At 46.9% G+C, this 14,141-nt stretch overlaps 1 protein-coding gene across 8 annotated transcripts in view; it reads right to left on the bottom strand.

Moving 5' to 3' along the window:
• Nucleotides 1-14,141, bottom strand: part of RALGPS1 (Ral GEF with PH domain and SH3 binding motif 1) — a 263,112-nt gene that overhangs the window by 195,839 nt on the left and 53,132 nt on the right. For all 8 annotated transcript variants that reach the window (XM_069476798.1, XM_069476801.1, XM_069476804.1 and 5 more), the window contains one exon: nucleotides 11,910-11,960. In XM_069476798.1, coding sequence (XP_069332899.1) covers nucleotides 11,910-11,960 — 51 coding nt within the window. The remainder of the gene's footprint in view (nucleotides 1-11,909; nucleotides 11,961-14,141) is intronic.

The raw sequence follows: 14,141 nt of genomic DNA, 5'->3' as shown, positions 1-14,141 counted from the left end.
CCTCTTGTGCGCAGTTTACAGTAGGGTGTGGGCTCCTATAAGAACCTAATGCCACAGCTGATCTGACGGAGGTAGAGCTTAAGCAGTGATACACACGATGGGAAGCGCTGTAAATACAGATGAAGCTTTGCTCTCTCACCTGCTGCTCACCTCCTGCTGTGCGCTCAGTTCCTAACAGGCTGGGGGTTGAGGCCCGCAACAGTATAGCATAGAAGTCAAGAGGATTCAATGGATCTTATCATTATTATTACTACTACATCCTAAATGTATTTGACAAACAACAAACATCAGGCTCTGTGCTAGATCACAAGAGACAGGGGTGAACTGTACTGGCATGATCCCTGCATTCCTGGAGTTTATAATCTTGAACAACTAGTTATTCAAACTTCAAAAAGTCATAATATTTCAGTACAAGGGTGACAAGTGCCACACATAAGAAGTGGTGGCTGGCTATGGGAGGGTGAATGCAGGAAGGCAGCACTACCTGGAGCTGTGACTGCTGGTCATCCCCGGGCAGGGCAGAGCATTCCAGGCAGAGGGTGCAGCTTGTGGGAGGTGCTGAGGTGGGAGGGAGCACAGGGAGGACACGGTGTGCACACAGAGAGGGAGGCTGCAGCGGGAGGAGGCCGGGAGGTCTGCTGCTGGCCCAGCTCACAGAGCTGGCAGGCTGCACAAAGAAGGTGGATCTGTATCCTAGGGGCAGTGGGGAACCACGGAGGGCTCATAGGCAGGGCAGAGACGTGGTTAGACTCTGGCTTTAGAAAAATGTTTCTGGCTCTAAAGAGGAGGCTGGGGGATGGGACTGAAAACGGTGTCCCATGAAAGGCTGCTGCCATCATTCAGAGGAGAGGCGGCAGTGGGTTAGACTAGGCTGGTGCAGTGGAGGGAAATGGTCTGAGAAAACTGCCCAGCATGTGACCTGAGAGAGGGGTTTGAATGATGTCAGCGAAACTGATCTCTTTACAGATGACTGCCTGCTGGCAACACTCTTCCCTTCTCTTAGGGCCAAACACTGTGATTCCAAGGAGCAGCGAAGACACACAGGGTTTGTCCGACATCCAACACTGACCTCGGCTTTCTGGAATGCCCGCTTCTTCAGAGAAGGCAAACGGCATCCAGACAAAAGGCCAGAGGGTCGGGTTCCCGAACCCACAGGCAGTGTTTTCCTGAACTGCAACGTGTCATGTGGCCCAGAGGAAACTGCAGACTTCTGCAAGGAGTCTTCCATTCCAGCAGGCTAGCTTTTCTGCAAACCAGAAAGGGACCCAACAGATCAGGTCAAGTCACGGTTAGGGGTCTCCAGCTCCGGCCTGATGCAGAGAAGGGTGAAACCAAATCACTGTAGAGTAGATGCCCCATGGGATATGCTTTCTATCTGCACAGTGCCTCCTTTGTCCCACAACATTTCTGTTAATGCCATTCCTACTGCCTGATTCTAACCAGATCTGCCTTTTCCTTAAAACACCACTGAGAACCTCCAGGGCCATGGAGAGTGGGGAGGAGAGATGAGGATCTGCACACCCACCCAGACCACCCTTGCCTGCCTTCCACTAATATTGAGAATCTAGCCCGTGCCTCAAACCCAGTGGCAGGTGCTGGTGACACTCTGGTTCCTTGCCTCACAAGGCCTTGTCCAGGCCCACAGCCTTTCTTCTGGGAAGCCCGAGCTATGTCCAGTGCTTCCACCTCCCTTCCATACTTCTGTCTGCTCTCCTGCCTGTAGCTCTGGCTCATGGTTTTCCCCTCCTCCCGTTCTCCTGTCATCATCTCCAGGGGCTTCACAGCATTGGGTGGTGCGCCTTCCCCCCAGGACCCAACCTTTGCGTCTCAGCTCCACTCCACAGCAGCTACCTAAAAGCACAGCCATCAACCCTCCAAGCACAGTCACCAGAGCTGCCCCACCTTGAAGACCCTGAACTCTGAAATCTTTCTTGTTCCATTGCTTCTTGGCCTCCCTCCCACTCCCCTAGTCCTAACCAAATCTGTGCTTTGCCCTCTTCTCAACTTTTGTCCCTCAGCCCTTCTGGAGCATTCAGGTTGTCAGGCCTCTCTGGCCCTTCTGGCCTCCCTCTCCCCAGGCAAAACATGGCTGACCACACTGCCTGACTTTCCCAGGGCTGTGCCTACCCCCAGGGCCACCTCCTCTGCCTCCCTCCCTGCCCCGTCCTTCCCTCTGCTCCACAGACGCACAGTCCACTTCTCTCCCTCTGCATCTAAGTGTGTCCTCCCATCTGGGCCCTCCTAGCAGCCTCATAACCAGAGCAACATCAGGCCCTCTCTAGTGCTACCACCTTGCCTCGCATAGACACTGCAAAAGCCTCATAACCAGTCTCTCTGACTCGAGTTGTTCACTCTCAGTTAGAATGAATGTCCTAAAATACAAATCTGTCCATGTCGCTCCCCTTTTAAAATCCCTCAGTGAACACCCAAAGATAAAGCTCAAACTCCAGGCACACCTAAGCCTCCCTCTCTGGCCTCACTGCCCTCCCCTGCCCAACCCAACCTGTCTGGCCCAGCCTGGCTCCCCTGGCCTGTGTCCACGCTCCTCCAAGTTTTCGGTGCTGAACCTTCGGATCTCTCACCCTCAAGCCTGAGGCTCGTCCTTCCTTGCCACCTTCTTTGCTGCTGACCTCACTATTGGTCCTTATATTTCCTGGCCACCCATCCTCTGTATTTTGGTTCTAGTCTTGCAGGAGAGACCTAGATATACTTCTCCAGTCACAACAAACTTCTCACCATTCTCTAATCACCCTTATGCATTCAGACCTTTCTGTCTTTGCAATGCTGTTGGCCATCCCACTCTCCTGGCTCTCTTGCTCAAGCATCCCCTCCTCTGGGACACACTCCCTGCCTCTGCCCATCCTGCCCCCACTCTCTCCTTGATTCCCCCAGGGCCTCTTGTCTCCCACTTATTTACGTGTCTGCCTATTCTCCTTGGGCTGTGCCAAGACCCCTTTGTCATTGTCTCTCCAGCATTTATTTAGCACAGTGGACTGATGAACAAGTGAATGGTGAAGGCAGGGCTGACTGCTGGGAAATCTGACAGCGGGGATTGGAACAGCATTGGCAGCGGCAGCAAGGAGACATAAAAAAACACAGGCCCTTAGAGAAGCTTTCCACCTCACTGAATTTGGTACCCACTGCCACTTGTTTCCATCTCGCTGGGGCCCAAAGATTTGCCTCTGTGACTCTGCATGCCTGGCTGCAAAGGAGTGACACACTGACTGTGGGTAAGCCCTTGGCATGTGCCATATCCCCGGCAGTGATGCCATGGCAGAGCACAAACCCGATAGAAAAGCAGGCTCTCCTTTTCTTCTCCCCAGAACACCAGGCACCAAAAGTAGTACTAAATCTAAATTTTGCTACAGATATCACCTGTGTTTTTAATGGGTTATTTATTCCACCTGAAATTCCCCTTGCAACTGCCCTCCAACCCCCCAAATCACCAATAAGATATGATCCCTTTAAGCCTTCAAGGCCTAGTGCTAATGTCCCGCCAAGGCAGAGTGAGTCCCCCGACTCGATGTCTGTAGGACCCTGAGGGCACCATGGTGTGAGTCTTGTTCTAGACCTCAGCCTCCCAGCTACCCAGGGGGTCCAGGATGTGAACCCAGGGCTGAAGGATTCCAAGTGCGCTTAACCATGCTGCAACTTAGGCATCACCTCCTCTGGGGCTCTGGCTGCTGCACCGGCGCTGCTGGATGTTCTGTTGAGCAACCACGGAACATCCATAATCCACCGTGCTTATTCAAACTATACACTAGTGAAAAATAACAGCCACAAGTTAGTAGGAACTTGCTGCACACAGGCACTATACTAAGTTCTTACATGCCCATTACAAGGTAAAAACTATGATTTCCTACCACTTTACACATGAGAAAATCAAAGCGTAAAGACAACGTGTGACGTAACCAAAGTCTCCAAGCGAGGAAGTGTGAGGCTGGGACTCAGCCCCAGCTTCATCAGATGGGAGTCCACGCTCATCCTCGCACTGTGCAGGGTTAGCCCAGCAATTCAGTTTTGACAGAACCCTGGGCTGAGTGAAAGCACAGAACGTGCCCATTTTCAGCACATTCTAGGAACAGCAGGTCCCCCTTGGCACAGCTCCACATTGAAACTAATGACAAAAACAGTTTGGACACTTAGACTAGCCTCTGGGAAACTGTTGGGCCTACAGGCCCACAGGCTGGGAATTGGGCATGACGATAAGTTTGGTAGGGAATGCCAGCAGGGACAAAACACCACCCTGAAAATGTATCCTCTTAGAAGGCTGCTGCCCCCAGGACCCTTCAGACAGACCTCTGTTACAACACAGCCCTTGCGCTGAGCCCTGGCAGCCAGGAATCCACCCAGGCCCTGCAACCTGATCCACCATGGTGGCAATGGGGTTTTAGCCACAACTTGTAAGTTAAACACAGCTGTGAGCTATTATGCTGTAAAGTTATATTGTATTAACCCACCAACTTTTGATAACATTGGTCACTTGTTCAAGTCACCAGGGAACAGGGCAGTTACGAGTCCATATTTCTAACTTCTATTTTCCTTATTCTCTACCAATCCTTAATGTACTGTCTCCCTGGCTTCCCCTAAGCCCTGGGATGATGCTCTTGTGGTCCCCCTTGCAGAAATGAGCAGACATTGTGACCAGCCACAGCTCCAAGCTCAGTTATCAACAGCATTTGGAAATTTGAACTTTTAAAAGGCTGAGCTCACCAGGAAAAATCCTTGCCTTGAGGGAAGTGGTTATACCCCAAACAGACACCCTGGTAATAATGGTGTCTCAGCTGGCACACCCCATGGGCAATGTACCTAACACAGCCAAATAATGTTCTACTATGGCACTTCCCCTCTCATTCAGTCAGTCAGTCACGCTCCACGCATTTAACAAACATTTATTGAGTATCTACTGTGTTCCAGGCACTGGGATTACAACAGGGTCTCTCAGTATGCAGACCTCCAGAACCAAGCGAGCATTACCCTCCTTTTCTGCCCTGGTGCTTCCAAAGACCTTTGTGGGGAAAGCCAAGGAGGGAGGTCCACTTGGGTGTATAAGTGGTAGGAGGTAGAGAAGACAAGAAGAAAAGGAACTAACTACAAACAGAACTGCAGAGAAATGTTAAATCTGGCCAGTAGTCTGCTGGTTAGTAGTATAATAATATTGATATTATTATTTTAAGTTACTTTACATATATATGATGGGATATTTAAAAAGTAATTATTGAATGTTATATACCAAAGTTATCAGCATAAAATAAAATATGTAAAAATCAAGGGAATTAAGTAACAATCCTAAAACATTAGATTTGAATTGGAAAGATCAGTATTGCATTTGATTTCTGCAAGACAATGTGGTATAACAAATAGTCTTCACATCTCAGATGCTTACAACAACATTTATTAACTTTTCATGTTCGTAGGTCTCTAGAGTGATACAGCTCAGCTGATCTCCGCTGAGTTCACTTGGGCTTGTCTGGGTTAGTGTGGTCAATTCAGGTCATCTGTAATGTCCTCATTTAGGGACTAGAACAAACAAGCAATAGTTTACAGTACATTGTGCTCACTGAAGCCTGCTGTGCCTCTCACCACCTCAGCTCAGCATCTGCACACTGCCACTTCCTCTCACATCCCATTGGCAAAGCCAAGGGGCAGGGCCAAGCCCAAAGTCAATAGCGTGGGGAGATATACACTGTCCGGTGAAGCTACCACAGGGATAAGGGGTAAAGGAAAAATCATGGAGAAATAATACCATCTATCCTTACTATGAACTCATAACTTTTACATTTTCAAAAATAATTGTTTCCTAGCCCTGACCATAGAAAAGGCCTAAAAGCAATAGCAACTCAGTAGCACTGAGCAGCCCTCATCCAGACTGTGGTTTCTAAATCGTATTCCCCACTAAAAGAAACTAGCACCCCTGAAGGAATGCCTAATTCCAGGTCTGCAGCAGGAAATGCATAGCACATCCCTGGGTTATCTTGCTGAGCCAAAAAGCAAGGAAGCAATAAAAAAATAATAGGATCATGTTAAATGGATATGTGAGCCAATATGAAACGGCTCCCATTGGTCAAAGAAAGGACAATTTATGCACCAAAAAGAATGGTGACTACAAATGATTGAAACATACAGGATATATAAAAATCCATGAGTTCATTATAATTGAGAGAGAGAGAGAAAGTGAGAAAGAGACTGCTCACCAGAAACAAAACAAAGCAACACACACCACCATTAAAGACAAGTGGGGCACCAACTGCTTACTCTGAAGATTGATAATTACAAGTATAGCATTAAGTATTGATCTTGCCTTTTGCATAAAAGTAGCCCTAACTGATCAGGGAAAATCCTTCTTAAGAATTTCAGCTATAAATGTGAAGAAATGATAGAATGAGAAAACTCATTTTGTCATGCTTAATAAAATACTTGATTCAGGCAAAGATCATCAACAGATGAAATCATCAGATAAAAAGTAGATGGGAACTTTACAATGAAGATAAGACAGTCACGACCTAAACTCAGTGATTAATCTTCACATGACAAAGAGTAGGACAACTGGATATCTTTTAATGTGATGTGTAATACAAAGTACCCAGCACCACCTAGGAAACATTCTTCCCAAAAACATGGAACCAAAATCAATCAAGCCTTTTGGGTGAACTTCCAGTTGAAAGAAAACATAGGGACCAAGTGAGCAAGTTAAGGCACCAAGAGGAAGCAGAGTATTCAGAATGTGGAAATTACTCAGCACAACTAACCTATCTTCAACAAGGCACCAGGGAGGGGAAGGAAGGTGGACTGCACTAGACTAAAAGGGAAACTTGAGAAACGGCAACCAAATGCAATGTGCAGGCCCTGTAACTGCTCTAGCTGTTAGTGTTTTTTGTTTGTTTTTGAAACAACTGGGAAAATTTGAAATTTCCCCAATTTGATCCCAAGGAATTCTTGCTAATTTTGTTGGGTGTGATAATGACATTGTGGTTATGTTAGAAAATAGCCGTTTTTTAAGAGCTACATCTGAAGTGTGAAGGAGAGAAATAATAGGATGTCAGGTATTTGCTTTCAAAGATATCTAAAAATAAATAAAAAGAAAAAAGAAGTAAATAAAGCAAATATGGCAATTATTGGATCTCAGTAATAGCATTCATTTTACCACTCTTCATATATATATATATATATATATATATATATGGTGTGTGTATGTGTATGTGTATTTGAAATTTCTAACAAGAAATGTTTTAAAAGAATGAGAAGGAGAGGAAGGGGAACTGAGAGGTAGAAAGATGGGAGAATGGCAGGGTAGGGGCTGAGGCAAGGCATTGGGTAAGCCAGAGACTGACACAAAGGGGTACTGGTGGGTGACAAGAATAGTCACAGCAACAACAATAACAGGAATAAAAGCTGTAAACTCTGGACTCCTACTGCCAGAGACCATATCCTACTCCCATCACCTACTTGCTGTGACAAGTTGCCCAGGCAGTTATATCACCTCTCTGTGCCAACTTCTCCATCTATAAATGGAATAACCATTGCATCTTCTAGGGTAAGTGGAGGATTAAATGAGGTAACACATATGAAGTCTTCAACCACTCAGCACAATGCCTGTACGTTCTTCACATTCAAAAGAGGTTGGTGTTAAGTTTTACTAGGTTCCAGGCTCCATGTGAAGTACTTTACCTGCATTTTCTCATTTAATTCTCCAAATAACCCTATGAGGGAGGTGCCCTTGCCATCCCCACTCTGTGAATGAGGAGACTGAAACTCGGAGAGGTGAAGTGATTTACTCAAGGTCACACAGCTGGGGACTAGCAGAGCCAGAGTTAATAAAGGTCTGGAATCAGACTACCTGAATTTGACCTCTGACCTGAGGCCTGTGGGAGGAGCCCCCAAGATGTCCCCCAACCATTCTTACTTGCTGGTGTCCAGCCTTGTATAGTGTCCCGCTCACTACAGAGGGCTGATCTGTGACACTAATAGGGCACTGTGCAAATGAGAGGATGTGACTTCTGAGCCAGGTCACAAAAGTCATTGTGGCTTCTGTCTTGCTCTCTGGGATCACTCACTCTAGAAGAAGTCAGTTGCCATGCCTTGAGGCCACTCAGCAGCCCTATGGACAGGTCCACATGGCAAGGAACTAAGGCCTCCTGCCAACAGCAAGGCATTGTGCGTGAGCCACCCTGCAAGCAGATTTCCTGGCCCCAGTCAAGCCTTCAGATAACTGCAGTCCCAGCCAACATCTTGACTTCAACCTCCTGAGAGACCCTGACCCAAGACCACCCAGCTAAGCCACTCCTAGATTCTTTACCCACAGAAAATGCGGGGGATAATAAATGCTTATTGCTTTAAGCTACTAAGTTTGGGGGTAATTTGTTACACAGCAACAGAGGACTAATACAGGAATCATGGAGCAAGTTATGGCACTTAACATGTCTGAGCTTCAGTTTCCTCATATATAAAACAAAGATAAAGCAGGTTGTTGTGAGGATTAAATGAGACCCTGCATCTAAGGTGCCTGGCCTAGAGCCTGCACACAGTAAGTGCTCAGGCAGAGACCCCTGGGTACTCAGGGCTAAGGCCTGGAGGGCTGGCAAGCCAAACAAGGACACGGAGGCAAAGGTCTGAGTGGGCAGGGCCAGTGTGCATCATTCCACCACTGGGAGCTGCCTTCCTGCCAGCACCAGAGACTCCAGGACACCCATGGCTGGGGCAGGGGAGCTTTAGAAGCCTTTACATCCAAAGCTCCTCCACTTCCCCATCGATGCACATCTCCTTGACCACACCCTCTGTGCATGCTAATCCTAAAACCTAGAAAATTCCTCTTCCAGGACCATCCCTAACACCACCCAAAAGCATCCAGGTCTCACCATAACTCCTCACAGCCTTGTCAAAGCCTTTCAGATCTCCAAAGGCAGGCTCACATCCCTCGGGAGCCTTCTTTTGTTCAAGCTAAATACCCCCAGCTCCTTGTTAACAAGCACAGAGTTGGCACACAGCACGATGGGAAGAGGGAGGAAGCAGAGACCTGACACAGGCTGGAAAAAGACCAACCAGGGAAACCCCAGAAGGCCAAACTGCCATATCTAAACCCCACCAGCATAAATTCCCCAGTTGTGAAGAATCTCAAAGGCCGAGGAAGGGCTCATAACCTGCATGTCCTAGACAATGGAGACCCGGTAAGATGGCTGTTTCCACAACGGAAGACGTGGGAGCCCATCCTGCTGTGCACTAGTCAGGCCACACCGTGTGGCATAGTAGCTGAGCGCTTAGGCCTGGTTCAAATCCTGGATACAGGATCCATGGACAATATTATTCTTATTATCTATGTGAGTTGAATTAAGAGTAATCTTAGTAACTAGGCAAGAAAAAAATCTTTAGAGAGTTAGGATTTCACAAAGCAAATTGCTATCAGTCTTATAATCATCTACACTGCCGTCCTCATCTTTGACCATGTACCACTGGGGAGCTGTTCAAAAGCAGATTCCCAAGCCCCACTCTAAACCTAAGCAATCAGAATCTCCAAGGATGATGCCTAGGCACCTGCATTTTTTTTTTTACAAAACTCCCAAACTGATTCTGATGCACGACCAGGGTTGAAAGGCTCCAGTCCACAGGTTTCCTGACCTCCTGGGAGCCTGGGTCACTTGCAGTGTCCATCTTGCTCTCAGATGCTGGCCTCTGCTTCCTGGAAAGTCCTGCCCACATCACACTTACAACCGTGCCTTATTCTTGCCCGTCCAACTCTGGGGTGGTCCAGCCACAACATGGCAAGCAGCCCCAAGAGGAAAAGTCCCAGTTTTCAGTCTGCTGACAATAATAACAACAGCGAAAAAGCTGAGGAAGCTCCCAGGGTCCTTCTTTCACCACAGTTTTGACAATGAGGAACAAACTCTTCCATTTTTAGCTAGCATGTTATAGATTCAAGATGTTCAAGTTTGGGGTTTCTCCAGAAACCTCAAACCAATCAGTTCTGAATCCTCACTCTGCATCAGAATCACCTGGCAAATGTTTACAAAATAGAGTTGACTGGGTTCCAGACCCCAACCCAGAGATTCAGGTTTAATGGTCTAGGGTGGGGTCTGGGCACCCCATGTTTTCAAGACTATCCAGCTGATTCTGATGTGCATCCACATTGGAGAACCACTGCTATAAGCTGCAATCTAGAAAACAAAACATCTCCACTTCAGTGTCTCGTCACAACTTGAAGCAAGATATGCATTGATGAGGCACCTTCCAACTGCAGTGCCCTGGAGGAAAGCCTCAGTCTGGCCCTAGTTGTGCCTCTGAAGAGGAAGAAGCCCCCACCCCCTTCCCTCCTACCAACAGCCTGGGCAGTGATCCCAGTCTCCTGGGCACATGCAGGTTCAGGGCTCGTGGCAGGCTGAGCTGCTCTTCTTGATGTTCAGGAAGAAGAATAAAGCCCCAAATGTCTAAACTGCTCCTGATCAAAGCCAAGGAGAGAACATGATCAGAAATAGCTTCAGCTGAGAACTAAGGCAACCATCACACAACTACTCCCTCAAAAAGCTCCAAGAGGCAATGAGTTGATGTTTTTTAATTGGAAAGAATGGATCATTCCACATTAGAACAAAACAGAAAAAGACTGGAAGTCAGCCAATTCAAAAAAGCAAACTTAGCTCTGCTCCCCAACCCTAATGAATACAACATACACGGACACACACGCGCACGCGCGCACACACAAATACAAATCACATAAGTGCTGAGCAAAGCTAATGGCACTAGTTTCTTCCTAATTTGTAGTAGACTAGACACCAGCTCTCAGAAGGCCTGGATACTCTGTCTGGGTTTGTGTTAAGATATGCTTGTCTTCCTCCAAGTCTTAATGGTGGCAGTACTATAAGAAGGGCGTTTAGAGTGTTCTGGAATTCACACCATGGCTACAGCAGGCGCTGTGTGATGCATCTCCCAACCCACAGCCCCCTCCTCTGAGTCTGCCCTTCACTCACAAGGCTGGGTCCCACAGCTCTGTCTGCTGGTCTTGACCACGTACTCCTGGTCCTCGGTGACAGGACTGACACTGGGCACGTGACTAAGCTGTCCTGGACCAAAAGCTGCTGGTCTTGGTCTGGGGTGGTGACTTGAATGGGGATCATGTACACGTGGGCCCTTAGGGGAGGCCAAGTCAGACCACGTGTGCAGGCAGGAAAGCCAGCAGGAGAGGGGAGGAGAGGGCAAAGCAGAGCAGGAAGCAGGGCCCACGTGCGTCCTGGGCGGCAATCCAGGCTGCCTGGACTCCGTGCCCGTGATTCTGTAAAGTGCCCCTTTATCCTTGTAATAAATTCCTTTTCTGCCTATTCAACTACTTTGAAATGGATTCTTGTTTATTTACTAACACAGAAAGAACCCTAAGTAAAATAACCAAAGCTTCATTATCAATTACCAAACATTTCCAGGATTTTTTTCTAAAGACCAAAATCAACTTTTTAACCTTTATTGAATATACTATTTCTAAAAATGTGCATATGCTTTTAATGTAAATATGTATGTGTTATGCTGTGGCAACTGGTTTCAAAAACAGAAACAAGGCAACCACCAGAATTTGGGATCAACAAAAAGAAAGCTCTCTAGAAAAAACGTTCTTGCATATCCCCTTCTTGACCTTTTCAGCAGTGGTAAAGGAATTAGCATGTCAAGACTGACTCTCAGGCATGGAGGCTTCTGGGCACCAACTAATCCTGGCCCTGCCAGAGGCCAGACAGGGGATGTTCTCTGGAGAACCCGAACACAGGGATCAGAAAATGAGCACTGTCAAGAATGGAATGGAGTTTCAATCAAGAACATGCGTTTATAGAGACTTCAGGAGAGAAACCATGAAACTAAGTTAATCTAATGGTGGCTGACAACATCCTCTCTTCCCAGTCACAGCATTAACAGAAGAGTATAAAGGACAAAGTACAGACCTCCGGCTGGATGGCTTTAAACACGGGTATGTCCATTAATGTAATCTGGCTCTGCAACAGAGAGAATGCATGTTAGAAAATACTGCACATCAAAGGTAACTGCCATGTTATTTTAGTTTACACAGAGCAATGTACGTTCATAAAAATGATGCTTTCTGCATTGAAATAAAAAACAAGATAGAACAGAATAAAAAATTGGGTAAATTTCCGAAATGCCTTTCCCACCCCTTCCCTCTTCATAAATCTTGATCCACCCATCTTTCTTGAATGTGAGATGAACTTGCAATTTAAGAATTGATGATAGTAGTTTGGAGGGTGGGGCTGAGAGTAAGGGGAACATTTTTATTTTGGAAATTTTTATACTATTGGGATTTTTGTTTCAAGCACAAACTACTTTTGTAACTTTTAAAAGTTGTAGACACAATATTAAAAATTAGAATGCTAAACAGAGACACTATTATTCTAAAGTTAAATTTATTTTAAAACTGTGGCTTATAGAAATGATACTTTTATTCTGAAGTCTATGCTGCCCCAAAATTACATGGTAGAGTGCTATTCAAGACACATCCACAGAGCCCAGGAGAACATGCACTGTTCACTCCACCGGCCCACAATGAGCTAAGTACAGAAGCTGGGGCAAGCACGTGGAACTTGTACAGCAATTTGACACAGCTGTAACATTTCTAATGTGGGTTTTTGTTTTTTTTTTTAAGTATCAGTCCTCAACAGATTGGAAATGAAAAAAAATCGGTCCTTCACCACAGCTAGCTTAAGGGGCACAAATGTCTAGCAAACACATACCAGGTTGAAAGGCTGTGCCTGCCTGTGACAGTAGGAGGCATCACTGTTGAGCATCTTTCAGGCCCAGGCTTGGGCTGAGCTGACTTCACATGACCCACCTACCTCCACATGTCACCCAGGATGCCAGATGTCAGTTAGCCGATGCCTCTGTGACAGGCCAGGGAAATGCAAGCTGAGGGCCTGGGGATACCCATTAACATGAGAAGACACCCTGTCCACTGAACACAAGGCCATCTGAGGTGCCAGAATGCAGGAAAACAAAACTGAGCTCTGGAATCTACAGGATTTATGTGTCCTCTTTGACACATGACTTGACCTTCCCCAGTCTAAGGTACCACGTCTAGAAAATGATAACAGTAATCCCAGTCTTAGAGGGTCCTGGTGAAAATTCAAGACAAGAGGCATAGAATGCTTGGCACCTGACAGATGTGCAATAAATATATAAGAGGGTTTGTGCGCGCACGCGCGTGTGTGTGTGTGTGTGTGTGTGTGCTTCTCAAAAGGGAAATCACACAGATAGGCTCACATACTAGCATGTGAATTTATGGTTCCTGACCAATACATAAGCTAGGAAATAAGGAACCATTAATTTGGTTGAATATCCATACACTGAAGTTGCTCTAGAGAAAAGTTTTAAAAGTCTGTTTCATTGAGCCAGCAAAAAGCCTCGTGTCAAGAATACATTGGAGAGAAATGGCAATACACAAGTGTGTCACTTGTGACCACAATCCAGGACTTAGATGCAGAACTGTGGTCAGCTCCTGGCAGAATTCAAAGGTGGCCCAAGGCCACTGGGTTCCTGAGGAGCACAGGACACTCAGGGCTGAGTTGGGGGGAAAGGGTGGGGCACGAGTGAGGAGCCTCTCTGCCCCCTCCCAGGGGCTAGTGCTCCACATGGGCACAGGGGTGAAATGCTGCCGTTAACGGAAGTCCGGCTGGGAGACGGGATGGCACCAGGGAAAAGGAAGCACTGGAGGGGAACCCAAGCTCTCTGACCTCTGCATTCCATCCACCAGTGGCAAGGGGGCATTTGACATCAGCATAACGTGTATCTGGCCCTCACAGTCTGGGTGTAGAGTGGCTAGTAAGTCCTGAAGGCCCAGAGGCCCATGTCTGGCCTAGAGCTACCAAGCCCAGAGCTATGCCCCTGGGCAGCAAACAGCCTGGCATTTCTTCTGCCAGACCCATCAAGATTGTTAGCCAAGTGCTCCTCACATTTGGATTAATTCTGCCATCCTGGGGAACAGAAAGGCCTTGTGAAGACAGGAGATTTGAGCTGAAAGCTCAGAGGGACTTGGAAATCTCCCCTGCAGTTCAAGTTAACTCCCTATCCAGGAGAACCGGCAGGATGTTTGCAACGTCATTTAGGAAAAGAACCAAAAGTCTGCTAATGTGAAAATGAGAAAACTTCCTTTCTATCCTGCCATCAGT

The sequence above is a fragment of the Eulemur rufifrons genome, chromosome 7, assembly GCF_041146395.1.
Source record: "Eulemur rufifrons isolate Redbay chromosome 7, OSU_ERuf_1, whole genome shotgun sequence".
Classification (NCBI taxonomy): Eukaryota; Metazoa; Chordata; class Mammalia; order Primates; family Lemuridae; genus Eulemur; species Eulemur rufifrons.
The sequence above is the reverse complement of the archived record's forward strand: the minus strand, read 5'-3'. Positions and strand labels throughout refer to the sequence as shown.